This window comes from Fundulus heteroclitus, chromosome 21, assembly GCF_011125445.2.
Source record: "Fundulus heteroclitus isolate FHET01 chromosome 21, MU-UCD_Fhet_4.1, whole genome shotgun sequence".
In the NCBI taxonomy this organism is placed as follows: Eukaryota; Metazoa; Chordata; class Actinopteri; order Cyprinodontiformes; family Fundulidae; genus Fundulus; species Fundulus heteroclitus.
The window spans coordinates 18870991-18892848 of record NC_046381.1 but is presented as its reverse complement, the minus strand read 5'-3'; the positions used below and the strand labels follow the sequence as shown (position 1 = coordinate 18892848).

The window sequence follows — 21858 nt, the reverse complement described above, 5'->3', positions numbered from 1 at the left end:
TTTTAACAAATACGCCAAAAAAACGAATGCAGCATCATTCCTGCACAGACATCGAGAATTTAATATTCATCCATTGTTGAGTCGGGGCAGCGAAACAACTCCCAAGGCTTTTGGGCGGACATGCCTGAATAAACAGCCTAAACAGATACATGCCCATACAGTCATTTGCATAGACTCCCGGCAGCAGCACTTTCCCCCTCTGCCTCTTTTGCTCCTCTGATTGTTTTGTTTGGATTCTCGCGCGTCCTCTCTCTCCAGAAAACCTTGATTATCGAAAGATCATCAGCAGTAGTGTGACTGGAAAACTGCCAGAACAAATAAAGGTAAAGGGAGGGACAAAAAATAAATAAATGAATGAAATAAGAAGATATATGTCAAAAATAATACAAAAGGAAAACAAAAGGTGAGATTTAGCTTTGCAGCTCTTCAAATTCCATTTAACCTCCTTATCCCTATTATCCTCAGCGTTTCCTACAACTCTGCTGCTCCTTTTCCACTTTGTTATCCCTCAATAACCACGTTTTCTTTTGACCTTTGCATCACAAGAGATGTCACAACGTAAGAGAAATGTCACTTTTTCTCAATTATGAAGCAAAGCAAAGCCTAAAACGATCCTGGAAAAATCCGTAAAAGAAACCCGTGTACAGCAGCCCGCCTTTTTCCGCTCCTTCGTTCACTTTTCCTCTCACATCTGTGCCTTTGCGCCCTCTTCCCCTCTTAATCAGAACCCACCTTAATAAATTCCAGTTTATTTCCCCACCGGCAATTTTCCTCCGCTTCGTGTGTCCTCTGCTCGGAGCATCACTGCTTCCCTCCCATGTGTTGTCTCGCTTCATTCCTCCAGTCACCGCTGTGTATATGTGTGTGTGTGTGTGTATATGTGAGAGAGCAAACACTAACCTGCCCTTCTGGCACGCTGAGCACAGCCAGCCTCTGTCCCTCTTGCTGTAGGTGCAGCAGGTCTTGCACACGTTGTACTGGCAGTCCAGGCACTGACGTCTGGGGTTGAACAGGAAGGTGAAGGGCGAGCAGCAGCGGATGCAGCAGTGCTCGTTGAAACGCTGCTGCTTGGAAAGGATGGAGCATCTGCTGCCTTCCTCTGCGAGCTCCTGCTTCATTTCACTGGAGAGAGAGAGAGAGAGAGGGAGAGAGAGAGAGAGAGAGAGGGGATTGGAAGGGGGAGAGAAAGTGAGAGGCTGGTGAGCGTCTGGTTGAGCGGTGGGAGTGAGAACGGCACAGTGAGTACACAACATGGAATAATTAGAAAAGCTGCAGCGAATTAAAAATGCAAAAGGGGCGCAGGGCATTAAAACGAAGCAGAAGAGCGAAGAACGGGTCATTTCCTTCGTTCCCAACTGTGTGCCCGTCTCTCCGTCTCTTACGGCCATTCGCTGGAATTAAGATGATGGCTGACATTTCCGTTTGGAGCGACCTGACATGCCTCGCTTTTCCTGCATTCGTCTAAACCACAGCTGAAGTGGGCACATCTGCTTTCTCCAAGCTTTGTTATCCATTAATTAAGGCGTTGTGACAGTGAACTGGCAGATATAGTAACCTAGTTTGGGTTCACTCACGGAGGATAACGCCTTAAGCAAGAAAAGGAAAAAAACAAAAAAAACAATCCACAGCTCCCTGCAGGGGAGCGTTTGGGACAAGGCTCAAGCAATTAAGAGTTTGAAACCAGAAAAAAAGAAGAAGTGTAGCCCTCAATACTTGGAAGTCCCGAGAAAAGAAATCAAGGTACTAGACTACGGGATTTCAGAGTGTGCATCCTTTCACATTAAAAGGACACAGAAATCTGCAGGCATTCACATCAACACTGGCACACAAAATGCTTCTTAATTTATTCCACCTGTGTCTCGGTTTTACCATTAACGTGAACTGGTTTTGTTAATTTTCTGACACTTCAAATCTTAATCGGCTTTGGCGCATTTCTTTTTCAACAACCTCAAAAACATATCAAAAATACAACTTTAATAAATTGTGAATTTCCTCTGTAGGATTTTACAAAAATAGAGAATAATAAAACCTCTACTTGTTTTACAAAGTGTCCGTCGAGGCCCTTGACGTCACAGAGGACAAAAGTAACGAACATAAAACATACATAATGCCAGGTTTGCGATATTTGTACCAATCTCCCCCTTCTGACAATCTTAAGGACCCCTTGATTATAGAGATGGGTCTAGAGACATTCCTGCTGTCTGTGGTGTGTTAAAAGTGATCCTGTCTTCTCAGAAGGATGTAGAGACCGCTCCGACCTCAAATTAGGGATATTCAACGTGTTGGATTGTCTAGGTCCGATATCCTTGCGTGTGTGGTGACAAACGAGCAGGCTGCGTGTTGGATGTGACGTGCAGCCAATCAGAAAGCGACGTGACCAAAACATGGAGAAAAAAAAAACACAATTTCTCACCTTCATTCCATCATGTGGCAAACTAAGAGCATCTGTTCTCCATGTTTTCAACCAACACCTTTTCTTTTTTCTCTGTTTAAATCAGGCTCCAAACTATCGCTATTGTTATTCCTCGTCAGCGATGTTTATTTACTCTGAACTCATGTTTAATCTCAAGAGGTTTTCTGAGATTTCCCATCTGACATCTGAATGTTCATAAGGGAAATTAGTTTATGTGTCGTGTGTTATGCTCGCCGTTTGACTGGACATAAAAACTGTATGAGCAAACCTGTTATATCTACGATAATAGCAAAAGTATCTATAATAAATTAACAGCAATTACAAATTGTATCTAAAAGACAACTCGAATCCTCATCTCTGATGTGGTTGGCTATTCGCTGTACGTCACACTGAGATCAATAGAATTTAACTTATCTAAAAAAAAAAAAAAAAAAAAATATATATATATATATATATATATATATATATATATATATATATATATATATATATATATATATATATATACCCAGTTTTGCCAGTTACAGCTAAACAATAAAAAAGTGGTGAAAATTGATTCAATGCTGTTGTTGTTGGTCACCACCACCAAGGTCTCCTAATCTGTCAATACAACACAGCAACTTGAGAACTACTTCCTTCAACATAAGAGCCTCAAATGTAGATAATGTAGTTTAAAACTGAAAGGATTCACCTTCATAGCATGTGGAGCCCTTAAAATTTATTTACTTTTTAATAAAGTCACTTTAGGGAGAAATACTGCAGCATTTTAACAAAGTGAGATTTCATCACAACCCTATTGTAATGCAAAGAACTGCAAAGAGACGTGATTTTTTTCTCTTTAACAAACACGATAGAGGATGAAATATTTCCATACATAATGATACAGATTCTTAAGTATTTTCATCAATCTTTGAGACTTTTTCCCAGGAGGAATTCAATTCAGACTGTAGAAAATACAACAAAGATCAGTCAGGGGAAGAAATCAAGCTGCAAAGCTTTTAACCTGATGTGCTGCAGAGAAAAATATGGTGATCTAGGAATCCCAAAACCATGATGGGTACCAACACAGTTCAGCATCACTTTCAGAACTTAAACTGGTAAGGACCTGCTACTCTTAATACTACACCATTAAAGGAAAAATAGGATTAAAACACACACAAACAGTCATATTTAGAGCACCAAAGCTGCAGTTAGCATTGCTAAATTCTGTAAGCTAACCTGATTGTTTAAGGGTAAAGGTTGATTTACAATCAAAGAATACAAAATAAATAATCACAATCAAAAATGTGTCAGTGGTATTTTAGATTTTTATACAATGTTTGACTGACTGAGTTCAAAGCAAAACTCATGCAATGAGTAAATAAAATGAAAACCCTCAATAGAAAAGTATACTTACATTGTTTTGCAGGTTCTATTTTTATTAAATTTAGTTGAATATGAAGCCGTCCTTTCTGCATGCAAACTAGGAGCATTAGTCTAGAGAACAGGTAAATGAGGCCCTGAAAATAATATATTTGAATCAATATTTTAACCAGCGAGGCAGGTATGTGAAGCCCCAACTCTTAAATTATCCACAACCTCTGTGTAGAGTTTCCGCTGACCGTGCAATGCGTTGCAAAAGGAAAAAAAAAAAAAAAATTGGAGCTGTTTTGCATTAATAGCATAAAAGCTATCATCGTTGGCCCAGAGAGCAGTTGTGTCCCTAAAAGAATCCCCAGAGAGGAGGAGGGTGTAACACGTTTACCCACACTGTCAGCCATCAGTTATCGTCAGGCGCGAAAAGGAGGCAAGGCAAAGATGTTGCTGCTGGTAAGGTGTGAAAGACGAGTTCTGCTTCAATGGCTGGCAAGTAAATAATTTAAGACGTCCCTCTATAGGCTGCAAACAGCGAAAGCAGATCATTCAGGGTTTTCAATGATCCTACAGAAGCACATTCAGTGCACGGAGCATAACCGTGGAAAAAACAGCATTACGCGTATTTTATAGCGAGGAAACATGATGCACACAATACGGTCAATGCTACAGAAAAACGATGGCCACAGAGAAGAGACGTGTCTGCATCCCCCTACCGCCAATGAAAATTAAATGTGTAGCGAGACAGTGTGCTGAATGCAGCATATTGCAAATTTCCTGGGTGTGATGTGTTTCCATTGGGGGTATTTCAATCTCCTGCAACCCCAAGTCATCAGCTCTGCTCCTCAAGCACATTCTCCGCTGCTCCGCTTATTGCTTTTCATATGCATCATTAGACGCCACATATTAACAAGATGAACAAACCAATTCATAAAGGGTGCCGTGTGGGGCTGTGTGGGGAACGTGCTACGCTGGTACAAACATGAATGAGTTTTCTAACCTGAAGGCTATAAATATACATTTTGTCTGGGCTCCAAACATCAAAGGTCCGGTTCGCACACGATCCAAACTATCTTTACGGACACAGGAAAGGAAAAGCTCAATACGTGCTGCTTGCGTTCGTATCTCAATAAGCTGGAGAAAGCAGCTGCCTGGAAATGATTGTGTTCGGTCCTGATTAGGATCAGGAACTGTGCTGCCTTTCAGGGTCCCTTAAATTGGTTTAATCAGCAGTGGAGTTAGCGTAGACGGTGGTTTTTGCTCTGGTCGTTTAATTACATTGTCAGGAAAATGCACACATAAAACCAAAGACAAAATGCCCGGGATAACTCTGCGTCAACGCAAAGATCAAAGCCAGCAATTGCACTGATTCCAGAAACACGTATAGGTCAACCAGATGCCCCTCACACAAAGTTAATTCCAATAAGATATAGTGTCATGGAAAAGTACTCACATCCCCTTGATCTGCATGCAATTGACCTCAATATAAATCCAGACGTTTGATGAAGGCCTCAGACTTTTGCATTGGTAAATATAAAGCATCGTGAGGACCAAGAACACAACAAACGGGTCAGGGAGAAAATGTGGAGAAGCTTAACCCCGGGTTTGATTTTGGTATTTTACGAAGCGATGTTCAAGCCATCACTTGGAAATGGGAAGAATACGGTACAGCTGCAAACAAGACGTGGCTGTCTACCTATCCCTATCCTATCCCTACTTGCTTTTATTCTATTTTCTATCTACATTTTATTATTTTGGTATATCTTAATCATGTAAAGCACTTTGTATTGTCTTGTACTGAATTGTGCTATATAAATAAATTTGCCTTGCCTTGCCTTACCTAAAGGTAGAGGCGGGGCAAGGAGCGCGTTAGTCAGAGACGCGGCCAAGAGGGCCTTGGTGGTTCTGGAGGAGCAATAAAGATCCCCGGTTTAGGTGCCAATGGCTATTATTCCTGCACCAGGAGTGGCCTACAACAAGCCACCATTGACAAAAAGTTTACCCCGCACAGTGAAGTGGACCATGAGATAGCCTGGCCAAAGTAGGCAGATGACGTCCGGTGTAGCAGGTGGTTTATTTACAACAAAATTAGTGAAAATATATTTACAAAAATCCCCCCAAAAAATAACTCAGAGGTTAACATGGCTCAACAGATCATAACTGAACTAAAAACAACCAAAATTAACACCAAGCGTACTCAGCTACACTGACCGGGTTCGCTCCTTCTTCTTCTATAGCTTTTTCTGGCTGTTTACAAACTTTGTGTATTATCAACTGGACGGAGATGTAATTCAGAAATTCATTTTCCTAAATTATATACATACTTATACACTCACATACATACATACTAAATCCCCTCAGCTAATTTTGTATCTTTTAAATATTAAAGTGCTTAAATGATATTATATTATGTAATTGATGCTTCCCTAATACATTAACCATAGTTACTGAACTCCCCATCACCCTTTCGCTCCCTGAACTTCCTCTGTTTAAATGCCCTGATTTTGTGGCAGACAAAATGGCCTCCAATGGACTCTTCCATAAACAGGTAACCCTAAAAACAATTTCAGCTTGAACTCAATGATGTTGCTTTAAATTGGCCTTAACAGCATCTTTTTGAGTATGGCCATAACATTATAAAAGTAAATCCACACAGAATGATTTCACACAATGCCTACATTTGACTACATCACATTTAAATAGTTGTCTGCCCCATAGATATAATATAAAAGTAGACGCGTCATTGGGCGGGTTCTGCCTATGCTGCGATGCGTCAGATCGTCCGCCATCTTAAATGTGACAAATCTGCAGTTTCTCAGTCACTTAAACAGTATCAGAGGGACTTTAATCTCTGAATATACTTTGTATTCGTAGTATTTTGTTTGTAATATTACAAGTTTATTTTCGTATCCCTTTAGCTTCATTCTCCTGAATTTATTCTCCTAAAGAATAAAAATATTTAAAATAATCTAACTTGGCCCTATTACTCCAGGAGTGAAATAATTCTGCAAACTGCGATTATTCTGGAAATGTTCCCCCTTAATTCTCATAATATGATGTTTTTATCATAACATTATCACTTTTGTGTTTGTTAGTTTATCTTTACTTTAGGACTTTTTTCCCCTCATATTATTAATTTTACCTCTTTAATACTCACCCAAAAAGTCTGTTCCTAAAGGTTCACATGTGACACGGTTTTATGAAATAATGAAGACCACAATGTTTGGATTTACCAAATTGATCCTTATATTCATAACACATACACACACAAATATATATATATATATATATATATATATATATATATATATATATATATATATATATATATATATATATATATGTGTGTGTGTGTGTGTGTGTATTTATTGCAGCACAGGAGTGAGGCATCTTCTCTGATCCACGTTCACAATAACAGAACTCAACTTTTTTCTGCCACATACAATATGGCGGTGACGTTGACGTGCGAACCTGCGCCCTATGACGCGTCTACGTATATATGTCTGTGGTCTGCCCCCCTCTACCCTCTTCACCAGGTTCCTTCCTGTGACATCAGCTCTAAACAGGAAGTGAGGCACACACTTCCTCCTGAAACACAGCTAAGTAAGGTAAGTTCACCAAAATAAAATGCACAAGTTAAATGAACAATAAATACAATATGGAACTGTGAATTGATTTAGATAAGTCAAGCAAACAAGAATGTTACCTGAAAATAAATAAACTGAGGCAAATGGTGTTCTCATCCATTTTGTCACATGGACTCAGGATATGTATGGAAGAAGGCTCCATCCAGTGTGACTGAGCTTGATCGGCATGGAGAGAAATAATGAGCATCATTTCACTCTTGAGGTCTTTTAGGCGTATCTCTAGACACCTGCAGTGAACGGTGCTACTAAAAAGTATTCGCCCAGGGAGGCTACATAAAAATAAAAGCCACATATTGAGCATTTATTAAAAAAAATAAATACATTTTAAAAACAAAAAACAAATGTATATTTCTCTGTCCACAACACAATTATAGTCTAATTTCTGTCAATCTGGGACTGAATGCATATAATTAACGTCATTAACGTTTTACCCAACTTTGCATGGTTTACCTTTAATATAGGTGTTTCCAGAAAATCATGACCAATCAGGTGAATTTATTTAAACTAACAAGGCAATGCGCTTCCCCTGCCGTTGCTTATTCATTATGTCATTATTATTTTTTCTATGGATGCCATTAAGCCAATTGAACACCCAGCTACCGCATTCATCTTTGCTGTGAATGTTTACTGAAGCCAAAATCTCAGTCCCTCTAATCACCTATTTCATCATCATCATCATTCATGACGTTGAAGCCTGCCAGATGAAGCGTGCTGGGCGAGCTCCCTCCAAAGCTACCGATTGCCTGTCCTATCGAGTCGTCATCTTCCCCTGACGCCTAAGATGCAAACACTTGCAATTAATAACTCAAGCCATACTTCAGCAAGATTAACAGCAGTAGCTCGTGACAAATTAGTGAAGGGAAAACCTCTGAGGGTGCTGAGAGTGTTAAAGTTTGCAAACTCTTGAATGAACAAAAAAAAAAAAGTATTGATTATGCTGATGAGTGACTGCAGTGTAAAAGTTGTTGGGGCTGTGAGTTTAGCGGTGGACGCACAAACTGAATACTGATCCTTTCGGCGTGGCGACATCAGGAGGGCATGTAAATTTAATGGCATGCAAAGTATTCCTGGCAGCCTGTCACTTCCGGCGAGAAAAGCTTTTGCTTAAGATCTATTAACTCTTTTCTTCGTCGACCCTCCCTCTCGTTTTCCATCAAGTCTGCCGTATTTTCCCCTCCGCTCGCCTCTTCTCTCCCCTTGTGTTTATAGGGATATATTACTAGCGTTATTTTACTCTCGTTGCTCCCCCCCCCCCCCTCCTCCTCTCTTCATCTTTCACCCTTTGACAAATAGGCAGGCTTAGAGTTGATTTATGTCACAACCAGACTTGTAATCTAGATAATGGCATTTTCCAGCCCTCCATAAATTCAGGTTTTCTACATTATGTCTCGCCCTCTTAACAGCTGTTGTCTTGCTCAGGACTTTAAGAATTACAGCTTCCAAAACTGATCCCTGAAGGCCCAACGTAACAGATTAAACCCCACTTTATGACACAGGACTGGGTTATTCACTTCTGATCCAAATCAGGAAAGAAATCACAAATATATGGATTTCATGCTGCTGCATAAGTGACGCTTCAAAATGGCAAAACAGTCGCATCAAGTGTGCATCTAGATTAATTATTGGGGTAATACGCAAAAACCAGGTACATACTCACCTCTGAATAATTTTTTTTACAAATTAGTTGATCCTGGGTTCTTTTTTATTTAATATTTCTTTATTATTTTTTTATTTTTGGAAGTGCTGGCCTGAACCTTTTGATCAGTTCATGAACAGCCTGCTTTAGATTAATTGTCATTTTCATTAAGCTGCCTACTCTATGTTTTTGGCTCCTGCTCCTCCTTCCTGTTTCTGATTTTGAACTCCCTCCCACAACCCGGCTATGATCCAGCAGCACAAAATGCTAATTCTTCCAATATTTTCCTCGGCCTTAAGATCAGGAGGATACGCGAAACAGGCCAATTACTGTTATCAGTGTACAGCTATCTTTAAGAAAGTTATTACCTCTAAACCCCTAAAATGTTCCACCCAACAGTCTTAAAACCTTTTTTTTTATGAAATAACAGAGAATGTGTAGGAGTCACTGAAGTTTTTTGACTGTATGAAGCATACGGTAGCACATCTCTGCCCTTCATGTGCCCATTAGAGCGTTAGGAAAATGCTCCTACACTTTTTTCCTTAATTAAAAGACAGACAAATTGACTTGTTTTGGAACATTTCCAGTCATAGAAGACAGTCATGAGGTGAAGACTTATATCCCGTCATTGTATTACACATCAGTCTTTTTTTAAAGTGCTGTTTGAAGACACAATGCCGTTGAAAAATACAACTCTTGAATTCCCTGATTCTACATTTGACGCCGAAGCATCTACACAATCATCAGACATACCAGGCTGACCTCAATTGTTGATTATTTTAGAATACTCTCCTTTATGAGCATTGCAGCTCTCGCACGCCGCACCCAGAGACTGGTGCAGAATAGGAACATCTGCGACTCAAATGTTGCAGCAATAACCCAACAATAACGTTTTACAAGCTCAGGCTATGTTGTGCTCTGAGAACTGATAGAAATTTACTCACCTCGGCATGGGAGATGCTTGAAACTGAAAGTGAAACCGGGGCTTTTCCTTCTTTCTAATAAATTTGACTAACAATTACCATTTTATTCTCTTTTTACAGCAAATAAGATGATAATTATTCTCCTGATCCCTACATGTACACATACATATATAAACGTACGATGCAGTAGAACACTTGCATCTTTGATCCCAACACACACACGCACTCTTCACAACTGGAGCGCCTCCAAAGCAACACACACATTTCAGACACAACAGGACTTAATGCTCCGCAAAAGGTCATTCATTTCTTCACATCTAAGTCTGTGTAAACACGTCTTTCAAGAAGACAACATACATTATACTTAGGAGTGTAAAAGGTTCACAAAAAAATCACTGTAGAGTGCATACTCTGGTTTTAATCTGAAGGTGTGGTAAGTTTTGAGTTCATTTCAATCAAGATATAATATAAATAAAAAGTGACCACATGGATGGATTACACAACAATAAAACCACTTTAAATTGGTCAATGTTGTTGCTTAGAAATCTATTGAGGGGACCTTACAGACATTTAAGAATAAAATCATGTTTATATCACCTTTGAGTCATTTTGATATATAGACAATCAATTTTACCGGATGGACTTGAATGCACCATAAAAGCAACTGTTCACATCTCATCTGCTGTGCAGCGTTTTGGGCTGGTTGAATGCTGCAGGCAGCTGGATTTGGACTTCAGGTGAGCTACACACCTTATTTCTGTTGACAGATGCATTTGCTGGTATAAAAGTTTTGGTTCAGTCCTCCTTTTTTCTCCACTGTAGCTGCATGAAAAACCTTAATGAGTTTAAAGTTTAATGAGATGAGAGCTGGGAGTCCTCTCTGTTTTGCTTTGGACATCTTTTTGAAGTTGCGCAACAAAATGCTGCATGGCACACTTTGTTCTGCAAAAAAAAAAAAACATTCTTGATGTGTTCAGATATTAGAGAAAAACTCGGTAATTGTTTGATACATCTGCGTACCGAGCCGAATGGGCGGCTCCGGATATTTTCGGCACAGATAGTGTACTGTTGCACCACTAATTGTAACGTGGGAAAGTCTGATGGCAGCTTAACGAGTGTCACCCATTACCTCTGCTAAGGTAACACTGTCTTAGAACTACATTTGCCGAGATAATATGAACGTCTTCTCTGTTCTGCAGTCAATTTAGCGGCTAAAAACAGCTCATTATACTCTCAGTGCTACTTTATAAAGAGCAGGATGACGAAAGGGTACAATATACTGAGCAATAAGCACATAAGCAAAATAAATAAATAAATCTGAGAAATGATATTATAATGACTGGAATATTACATTTTATTTTAGCAGCATTAAAAATAATTGCCACATTGGTTTTAAATAAAAGCAATGATATTATGTTATAGTTTAATTTGCTATTTTTTATGTTGCTACTGTAATACCAAAGAGTATTATTTATTACTCAAGGTTAGCACATCTGAACAATGGGTGCTTACTTAACCATAACAAACTAAACAAACGATATCCCAATTATGGTTAAAAATGAACTGTTTATCTTTCTATCTTTGTTTTCTTTCAATGAAAAATAGCTTTTCTCTTCTTTGAAGACTTTGAACATATCTGTTCAGATTTAACAAGTTCTAACGCGGTGGGGATGTTAATTTGTTGATTACTAATAATAACCCCGTTGTTGTTTTATTTGTAGATTCAGGTAAGCTCGTCATACTTACTGAACGGGAAATTCACTTGGAAGATAATCTTTAGGGACTAAGTGAATCTGGAAGCCTGAATCTAGTCTTGTTAAAACACTTTAAAATAAGGTTATTCAAGTTCATTTAGCCGCATAGATTTTTCAGTAAGGTAGGAAACAAATTGAGCCATAAAGCACGGGCAGAACAGGTTTCATAAACTGCACCAAGCCAAGCGGTCCGGAGACACGCTGCAGTTACACAAACAGGAGGTGTTAGATCAGGAAAAGGATGGAGGATTAATTCAGCATATTTTTACCCCAGTGCTGGTGTTGAGACAACACAAAGCATTGTGGCAAAAAGGAATATCTTCAAGCTGCCTTGGTGCAAAGACCCACAAATGCCCTATCGACTGGTCGCGAGTCCCCAAGTAAATGATGCAGCTCTGATCAGGGGGATGTTGCAATGCGTTTTGCTGATTGAGGTGCAGTACTGAGTCTAGGTGTGTGTATGTTTATTTATTTATTTATTGATCTGTGCATTTTCAAGCGTACACTATCTAAATGCACTTGGTAACTGAGAATTGATCCCAGCCTTTCCAGGTGCTTAATTTGCTATTAATTGGAAATGTGCGATTGTGAGTCTTTAATAGTGCATGACTTTTTACTTGCTGGGGGGGTGGGGGGGATGGGGGGGGGCAACAACAAATTCAGCTCTTAGGGTGTGCTCTATGTTTAGGCGAGGAACTGTATACATCTGCCTCATGTCGCAGTGCCAGGAGAAATCCTTGGTGTTCAAGAACTGGAACATTGTTATGATAATGTGGCATTTTAGGGATACTTATGGGATCGGGCTACAGTTGCTGGAGCTTCATTTATGTATAGGAGAAAATGATATTTTGTTAGCTGAACAAAAAAAAATTGTGAGTTTAGGCACTGATCCTTTGAAGGCATTTCAATTTTAAACCCATTCGGACTCAGTCATAGTTGTCTAGCCATTGCAATTTAGACCCTGCCAAAGTTGCTCCAATCCTTTTACATTTTTTTTTATTGAAGGAGCAATGTTCATTTTCTGCCTCATATATCCCACCAAGCAACAGGTGCTCTGTTTAGAAGATAACCAGCGCGGCTCCGCTCTCCATAGACATAATATTGTGGCTGATTGGTTTATATCCCATCATATTTTATCCGCACAAATTAATGCAATGTTTCTGGGACAAATGTTTCTGAAAATAGAGCTCTGTGTTTCTGCTCTGCGTGGAAAGAAATGCATCTAAATTATGCAGCCAGTGCTAACAATCCTGTTCATATTTCTGCGGTGACCTTGGCGAGGTTAATTCATCTGCTGCATGAATAAAGAGAATCTATAGTGCCCACCTTCTTTTCCTTACTGCTGTATCTGTCTCCCTCTTTTCTGGACTGTCTAATGAATGAAATGGAGGCAGGATTTTTCTTTGGTCTCCTCCTTCTTTGAGACCACCTGTTTATCAGTATTTTAACCCTTATCATAGAAGCTCAAGGTGACCAAAGCAGGAAATAAGTGGAGCTACGGGTGTTACTTTAGCTTAAACGCTGTGTCACTTCCTCACTGAAAATGAACAGAGACAGTTCAGAAGGCAAAAAAAAAAAAAAAACGCACAAATATGCGGATTTGCCAATTTTACTTTCACAGCGGGCGTATGAATCCAACAAACCAGGATTCTAAATGTCAAAAAGGAGTGGCGCTCTTCCTGAGTGAGTCAGCCTACTGCTAATACTGATACTATTGTACGAGTGTGCTCCTTCATCTCTGCTTTCCATGTTTGTGATCCCAAACAACTGTGGGTGCACACAGAGTGACACATGTTGCTGTGCCCCTGCAGCTTAAAGATACGACCCATGAAAAGACTGCTTCTCAATCCGTGACGCTGCTTTTTGTACACATGCCAGGCGGTTCATTTGGTTCATTTTTTCATTTTTTTTTTTACCCCATTGAGACAGATTCTTAAAGTATCTCAGGGCATAAAGACCTGTTCTATTTCTTCACAAACATAATTTTAGCCCTGCATGCACACCTGGCTGTTTTTCTTAAAAAAAGTAAAAAAAAAAATGTTTTTTTTTACTGAAACAAAATACTTCAGAGAACATGATAAAATGAATGTGATGATGAGAAATATTCCAACAGACCCCAACCCAAAAAAAAAATTTGCATAAAGACATCTAATGTTCTCAAGATGGTTTGCAGCTGCTTCAGTTCCCAGCTCAGATAATAGTAAAGTGCCTGGACTTTATTATTATATGCTCTGTTATTCAGTATTTTCAGCAATCCTCCGTTTTAATTCCTGCAGCGAGTGAATACTTGCTCTGAGGGAGCCAATATTGACATGGCTAAATCTTTTTTAATGTTGACATTATCTGTAGCTTTACAGCAAAGTCCGGGCAATTACCGAAGGCTGCATACAGAGGAATCAATTACACACAGCTCCATCGGCAGATTATAAATCTAATGGTTTAGGAAAACGTAATGCCTGACTTAGATCCTCTTCTTTCAATTACAGACTCCTTATTCTTTCGCTCTGTATGATTTTATTTTTCCAGCTACACTTCTGTGCTGGTTTCAGCTTCATGGTAACTTCATGAATTTTACATTTTACCTCCCTTGGTGCAAGCCTGTAGCAATCTACCTTCACACTTCAACTATGGCCTACTTCCTGCCGAGTTCCATACATCAGAGCAGCCCTGAGCTCCTTATCTGTCTTTTTTCTCTTATATGTACCCCTCCTGGTGGAACCAGTGGCAAAAAGCAAGCCTCCAGGCTGCGAGGACAAGACTCTCCTTCTTATCCAACAGGGCGGTAATGAGCCCTCGGTTTAGGAAACAATCCGAGTCAAATGTGCGCTCCGCTGATAACGTATCCGGTCAGAGTGCACTGGCTGTTTGGTAACTATGTGAGAAAATGAGAACGAGATAAATAGTGAGCGACTGCATATAATTTTGTACCACTTTAAACAGAAGATGAAACTCAGCATGGTGCAAAAATAAATTGGGAGGATTTCAGCTTTCCCTTCTCACTCTTATAATTATCTCACTGAAGTTCGAACTGAAAGAAGGCAAAGGCAGTTTCATTTGAAAATAAACAATTCTTAAGACATAAACACAACCGAATTTGTTAATAATAATAATAGGGATTCAAAAAAAATCTGCAAAAATCATTCAAATTCAGAGCAATTTTTAAATGAATCTTAGACTGAGCATTTATTTGCATTTGGCACAAAACTAAATGTTTAGCTAAAACCGTTTAAGGTTTTCGTTCAGTTTCAGTTTTGATGGGTAAATTGTGGATTTTAATTCCACCACACTGGTCTCATTTACACAATAGCACACATTTGCATGTATTCACACCAGACTGTCATGAAGATTGTGTCACTTTCATACAGAAAAGGATGCTGGAATAGAATTTTGTTGTAAACAACTGAAAATGTTGTTTATTGAGCTTCAATCAAAGGCTCTCCACGCCAAACTAATGCAAGAATGGCTGGCAACAATGAACCACAGGATGTATAATAGTGCACTTCTGGCAAGAAAGAATCCTTTTTTAAGCCTTCTACTTTGCTGGTTGCCTATATCATGCTTCACAGTTCCTGATACAGTATATTATGTCAGAGTAAAACTGATGGTAATTGTTTTGAAGCCTATCAACTTTGTAGCTCTATATTGTGAGATGTTAAACAGTTTTTTTCCATAAGTAATTGAAACAAGGACCAATTTTGTAAGAAGCCTGCAGTGACGGTGTTATATGGGTAGTTTGGAATTTGCCGATCCTCAAAGGAAAAAAAAACAACATGCGAGGTCTGAGGGTACACTCAAAGTTTGTATTGCTTATTTCTGTGACCATTCAATGGGGAGTGGCTAATGGGAGTATCCTGAAGAAGAATGTCATCACTGACCTTTAAACAAGTCCTGTAGCGATGTGGGCTGAAAGGCCACCCAGCGAAGAAGAAGGCTTTATTCCAAAATCAACATAAAAAGCCAGGTTACAGATTCAAAAGGACTCAGGGACAAAGGCCATTGTTTTTTTGGTGACTTATGTGATCTTGAAGTGTTCGCCTATAGCTTATGAGCTTGAGAACACCCCTGTACTGCTAAGCCCTGCACCAAGCACAGGCTGGGATATTTTCAGTGTTGAATGATTTTCATCTACACTAAAGAAATCTGACAGTGAGTGCCAAGAAAATTATGGTGCCTCAGGTAATGAATACATCTAAAATCTGTGCTTAAATGTAGACAGACTGGACTGGTTGCAGTGCATAGGGGAACAGATATGCTGTTCGGCTGCCAGAAAAATGATAGAAATATGGACCTGCATGTTTCATAAACAGCAGCTCAAAAGCTGCGAGCGTAAATGTTTAACTTAGTGGATCAATATTTACATGTTACCTTATTTGCAAACTACAAACCTGAAACATGTAAGGGCAAAATGCTCAGCTTACTCAGAATAGCACCCTTTAAATTAAAAGCCCCAGGATTTAAAGCCACAGACTTTGGTTTCCCAGGGTAAACCAAAGTCTGGGGCTTTTCGGTTTTCATGTTTCTATCTGCTAGGGGCCATTTATCATTTATGTAAAACAGCCCCAATGACATATGGGACACTGTGAGGACAAACTGCAGTACCACTCCAGACCAGTTGGTGGCAGCAAGAAGACAGTGGTCGAACAGACAAATGCAGAGAAGTAGTATCTGTATACTGCCACTCATCTGGATTCCAGAGAAACAGGAGGACAACACACGGGTGTTACATCTCCTTAGCCCCTTTTATACTCAACCCAACCCTATTTCTCACCACCAGGCTACACTGTTCTACTCCTGTTGGTATAAAGAAATAAAAATAAAGCACCGCTTCTTTTTGCCTGCGCAGTACAGGGATCACAGTGCTGTGTGTCACAGAAGTGGAGGGCAGACAAGACTGATCTTTAAAACTTTATTAGTATAATTTTCCCCCAGCCATGGCGACTCCCACTTTTAAGTAAAGTATTACTGACTTTTGATCACAGTAAAATCATTTTTAGAAAGGTTAAATGTTATATGCTTCGCCAACCGCAGCAGCGGGGCTTAACAGATCAGTCTCCTCGGAGAGACCAGCCACTCCCGACATGTCCGAGCAGAATTAAAATTACCTCATAATCTTGATGAACCGACTGCACGGATTAAGTTTGGAGGTGTACTTTCTCTATAAAATTGGTTATAAAATTGATAGGTTTGTAAACTCCTTATCGCCTTACTCCACCCTTGTGGTGGACAGTTTTTCTTGCTGCACACAACCCCTTGGCAAGCCCCTGAAAGTGGAGCAAAGTACTGGGGCATCTGGGGGACCAAAGCCCCAGGAAAATGATTAGTCGGGTAAATGTGTATGGAAACGCTACCCGGGATTTAAAAAAGCCCCAGGCTTTTGAGTGGTAATGGTAAAGGGGCTAATCCTCTAGTTGCTGACATCTCCTACACAGTGGATTGTTTGGTGATGGCATGGCTTTTAGCTTTAGAGACTCCAGGTGTGGAAGGACGTCACAGCTGTATTGGAGGATAAGGCCTCCTAGTGGCCAGGGTGGCTATCCCGGTGGCAGCAGGGGTCCCAGAGTTAAAGATGAGCATCACTCACTGAACTCCCCTTTGATGGGAGGAGAGCTGGCCGAGGGGTAAAAATGAGGAGTGGAAAATGGAAGAAGACAAATGGAGGGAAACATTGGGGTTGAATCAAGAGACGAGAAGTAGCTTATTTATGGGACGTGACGGTTCTATTACAGGTGATGTAGCCCTGGCGTTACAACCAACTATACGTCACCGAGGCTCCAAATCCCTCTTCAATTTAGGGGCAGCCTGACCAGCGGCTAGGACCAGCTGTGCCTCAGAGACTGAGAGTTGTTGGTTTCCTCTTGTTGTGAGGACGTAAACGCGTTCACACAGTTACTTTTCTTGAAAAAGACATTTAAGTCTAAAATGTGTGTGTTCATGCATCATAAAACCAAGGATGATACATCCGTGACAGTTCTGGCACTCGTCATACCTCTCAGTGACGCACACATTAAGCGAAAGCATCACGTTTGACCCTGACGAGTGTGAACCCAGGAGGAGGACTCACTCATATCGACTCACACAGGTATGAAGCAGAAACTCTTACTGCATGACTGATGGGTGTGAGACACCCACCGACGGGGCTCATTCTGGTCCAGGGAGAGCGGGCTCTGTGAGAGGTAATTTGAGGAAAGAGAAGGAAGAATGCGGTATTGATCAAAGAGGATGAAGTTATTGATGCCTGGCAAAGAAGGGTATTTGCAACTGCACAGAGCTTTCGGTTCGAGCATCACAGCAGCTGCTAATGACTAAGTGCGAGCGGGCAACGCCATGTGCATTTTTACAGGAGCGCTACAGTTACTCAGTAAATCTGGCGGTTATGTAATTTCAAATGAGTGATTTAGAAAAGGACACCGAAATAGTACTCACATGCAGCAAATAAATAAAAACGAAATGTTACCAACTGACTGTGAGGCCTGTTTGCCCACAGATTAGCAGAAGAAGAAAAAAAAACAAAGCCTTGTGCACAACTAACTGTAGACAGACATGCATCTTGGCTTTATGATAAAACAGAGCAGGCGGCGGATCGATAAAGTCAACTAGGAGACACCTGCACTGAAACTCACAGAGGATTCAGGCAGGGCTAGTTTTCTGTAGGCTATTTAAACCTGGAAAAGACTAGGAAAAAAAATAAAAAAATGTGAGAATAACACTAAGGCATGTTTTATTTGATCTTTTAAGGCAGCACAATCACAACAATACCTGGATGTGTTTCAGACAAACCAAGAATTAAATCAGGAAGACACACGAGCTCCATAATGGTTGAAATGTCCACTTTTTAAAACATTACAATGCACTATATAGCAAAAATAACAAAAGCAACGACACAGAAGCTTTAAAGGCTAACATAATAGAAGATCTGTGGGGGCTGACATATTTAGAATAAAAGAAAAAGCAGTTGAATTAATTCATTAGAATATTCTAAGCATCTGGGCCAAAGTAAAAACACCATTTGGACAAATCCGGCATTTAATTTGCCTTTTAGCAGCTGCAAAATCTCCAAACACATTTGCATGAATTTCTAGTTATAAGGCTTTATCAAATTTCTTATGATGGCAGCTGTGAAAAGGGCTTTTTTTTTTAATGGCTTAGACATTGCTCACAGTAGTCTCTGTGTGATCATTTAGAAATTCACAGAGAAGTCTATTTCTAAACAACCACCATATAAACATAAGTCTAATAGTGATGTCTTCACCATGCAAGTTAAAGGTGCTGAATCACACGACAGCACCACAAGGCATTCACATTTCCTTCTGAACGCATAAACATTAATTCAGTTAGGCAAACCCCTATCCACAGTCAGCCTATCAAACGATTAGCTGCATCTCAATGATGCAACGATGCCTCTGCAGAGATCCCATTTCTTTGCTTTGACTGATCAGAGCCGTTAAAGAAGTCTGTCCGGGATCAAGATTCAAGAATCTTTTATAGTCGCAGCGTGTTACTGTGGTTACATTTTTTTCTACACCGACACCGGCTTAGGATACACACAAACACTTGGTGCAGGTGGACACAACAACAATTTAAACATTTTTTTTAATATAGCGATTAAGTCAGTCAGTTGGCTGCACTGGTCAACCACACTTACTGACAAGCCCAAGCGTGCAAAACAGTCTTTAGGGTCTGCTAGGACTCGTACCGAGTTACGAAAGCTAGTCCTTTTTAAATTATATAATTAACTGTGTTGCATTAATTAATCCACCAAATCTTCTTTGATGATACATTCATGCCTGCAGTAAATTCTGTGCAATATCCTTAAACCTTGATATACAGAACTGTGCAATAAAACATTCATGATAAGTTGAGAGTGTGCAAAAATGTGCGTTCACAGTAGTGATATTGTAAAGTGTACAGACTCAGTCTTCTCAGCAGGAGGCGATAGCTCTTTTGCGAAGAAGCTGTTTTTGAGCCTATTAGTTTTGGATTTAATATTCCTGAAACGTTTGCCTGATGGAGGAGGGGCAAACAGTGCATTGGCTGGGTGGGTGGGATCAGTGGCAATGTGTCTGGCTCTAAACCGAGTTTGGTTCTTGCAGACAGCATCCCACAATTCCCTGTGCTAAGTCCTTCTTCTGTAAAGACTCAGTGCTAGTCAGAATGGGTAGTTAATAAAAAACTGGTTATTTTTCTAACCAGTGAAAAATTGCACATGCACATGAAGCAAGTGAAGTTGATATTACATTTGAAACCATTAACTTCTAGCTAAATATGTATAGTGCCAAGCCAAGATATTTATACCTTTTGTACTTTTCCAACTATTTTCACATTACCGCAGATTTCAATTAATTTAATTTGGGCTTTTGTGTGATAGACCACCAGAGTAGTGGACACATGTGAAGAAGAATAGAAACAATGCAATGTTTTTAGATAAAAAAAAGAATCAAAAAGAAGCTTAAGTGTATTTGTGCACTTGTTTGTAACATAATCTCATTGTTACAGCAGTTCTGTGAAGGCCTCGTTGGGTTTTTAATGAACAATCAGCACCATGAAGACCAGGGAATACAACAGACTAGTAAGGGGCAAAGTTGTGGAGAAGTTAAAAGCAGGTCTGGGTTAAAATAAATAAATAATAATGATAAAAAAAAATCCAAAGCACTGACAATCCATCAAGAGGCCTATGGTAACTCTGCAGGAGTGGCGGAAATCCGCAACTCAGGTGAAAGGATTTTTTCAAAGAACGACTAAATGTCGCTCACAGGAGTGTCCAGAATAGTGCTATAATAAAAATAAAGCAACAGTTTCAGTTTGCCACAAGTCATACAGGGGAGAACACAAACATGTGGAACAAATTGCTCTGGTCAGATGACACCACAAATGAAAAGACTTGAGACAAAAGATGCGTGATAGGGAGGAGGATCAGCTTCCAGCAAGACAACAACCCTAAATGTCCACATGCAGCTACAACTGAAGGGTTCATATCAAATGACAGTCATGTGTTAGAGAGGCGCAGCCAAAGTCCAGCCCTAAATCTGATTGAAAATCTGTGCCTTAAAAGCTGAAGTTCATAGACGGGCTTCATCCAATCTGACTGAGCTTGAGATGGTTTGCGAAGAATAATAACAAAGAATTTTGGATCTAGTTGTGCAAAGTTGGTGAGATAAACCACTAAAGACTGAAGGACAAAAAAGCAAAACTCATACAAAGTCTTGACTAAGGATTCTGAATACAAATGCACTACACACTTTTCAGATTTGTACTTCTATGGAAAAAAAATTCCATTTACTTCACAACTATGCAAATCATTGCGTTGGTCAATGAAATAAAATCCAAACAAAATAGAGTAAACATGATCAAATGTGGAAAGGGATGAATGGGCATGCCATGGATACTTTTGCAAGGCACTGTCGTTAGGACCCTGCAGCAGCTTTGATATCGATCACACACCCCACCTTTATGTCACCCGTATAGAGAACATACTTTAAACATGTTTTATTTACTCCTGGCTTGGCACCAGCAAAGAGCACACCGTGTTTTCAGATGTGTGTTTAATGACTGTGGTTTTCATAGAGTGTGCTCTAGCTGGAAGCCTCTGCAAAGAGGACAATGGAGTGGTAAGACCAGGTTGAAGAAAATGCGTGGAAAGCAGCCGACCCTGGACTTCAGCTCAGCATTCAACACAATCACCCCCCTGCACCTGGTGAGTAAATTGGCCCCTCTGCTGGATTTCCTCACAGACAGACGCCAGGCTGTCCGGGTTGGCAAAAACACCTCCAGCGTCTTGTCCCTCAGCACCGGCTCCCCGCAGGGCTGCGTACTGATGACCCAGGACTGTCGTGCCAGGTTCAGCACGAACCACATCATCAAGTATTCGGACAACATGACAAGCGGTGTGTCTCATCAGGGACAACGACAAACTGGCCTACAGGGAGGAAGTGAAACACCTGGTGGACTGGTGCGACCAAAACAATCAGATCCTGAGGTCACGTTGACTTCAGAAAAAAAAAAATCAGCCAAGTCACACACCTCTCCTCATCAGCGACGCCACAGCGGAGGGAGTCAGCAGCTTCAAATTTCTAGGGGTGCAGATCACAGACACTTTAACCTGGTCCCTCCACACCTCGGCTCTCGTGAAGAGAGC

General features: G+C 40.2%; 1 protein-coding gene across 1 annotated transcript in view; it reads right to left on the bottom strand.

The window, feature by feature from the left end:
* The window catches only part of LOC118556971 (rab effector MyRIP-like), an 80654-nt gene that overhangs the window by 1131 nt on the left and 57665 nt on the right, over positions 1 to 21858 (bottom strand). Inside the window, exon 3 of the mRNA XM_036125752.1 lies at positions 901 to 1122. Coding sequence (XP_035981645.1) covers positions 901 to 1122 — 222 coding nt within the window. The remainder of the gene's footprint in view (positions 1 to 900; positions 1123 to 21858) is intronic.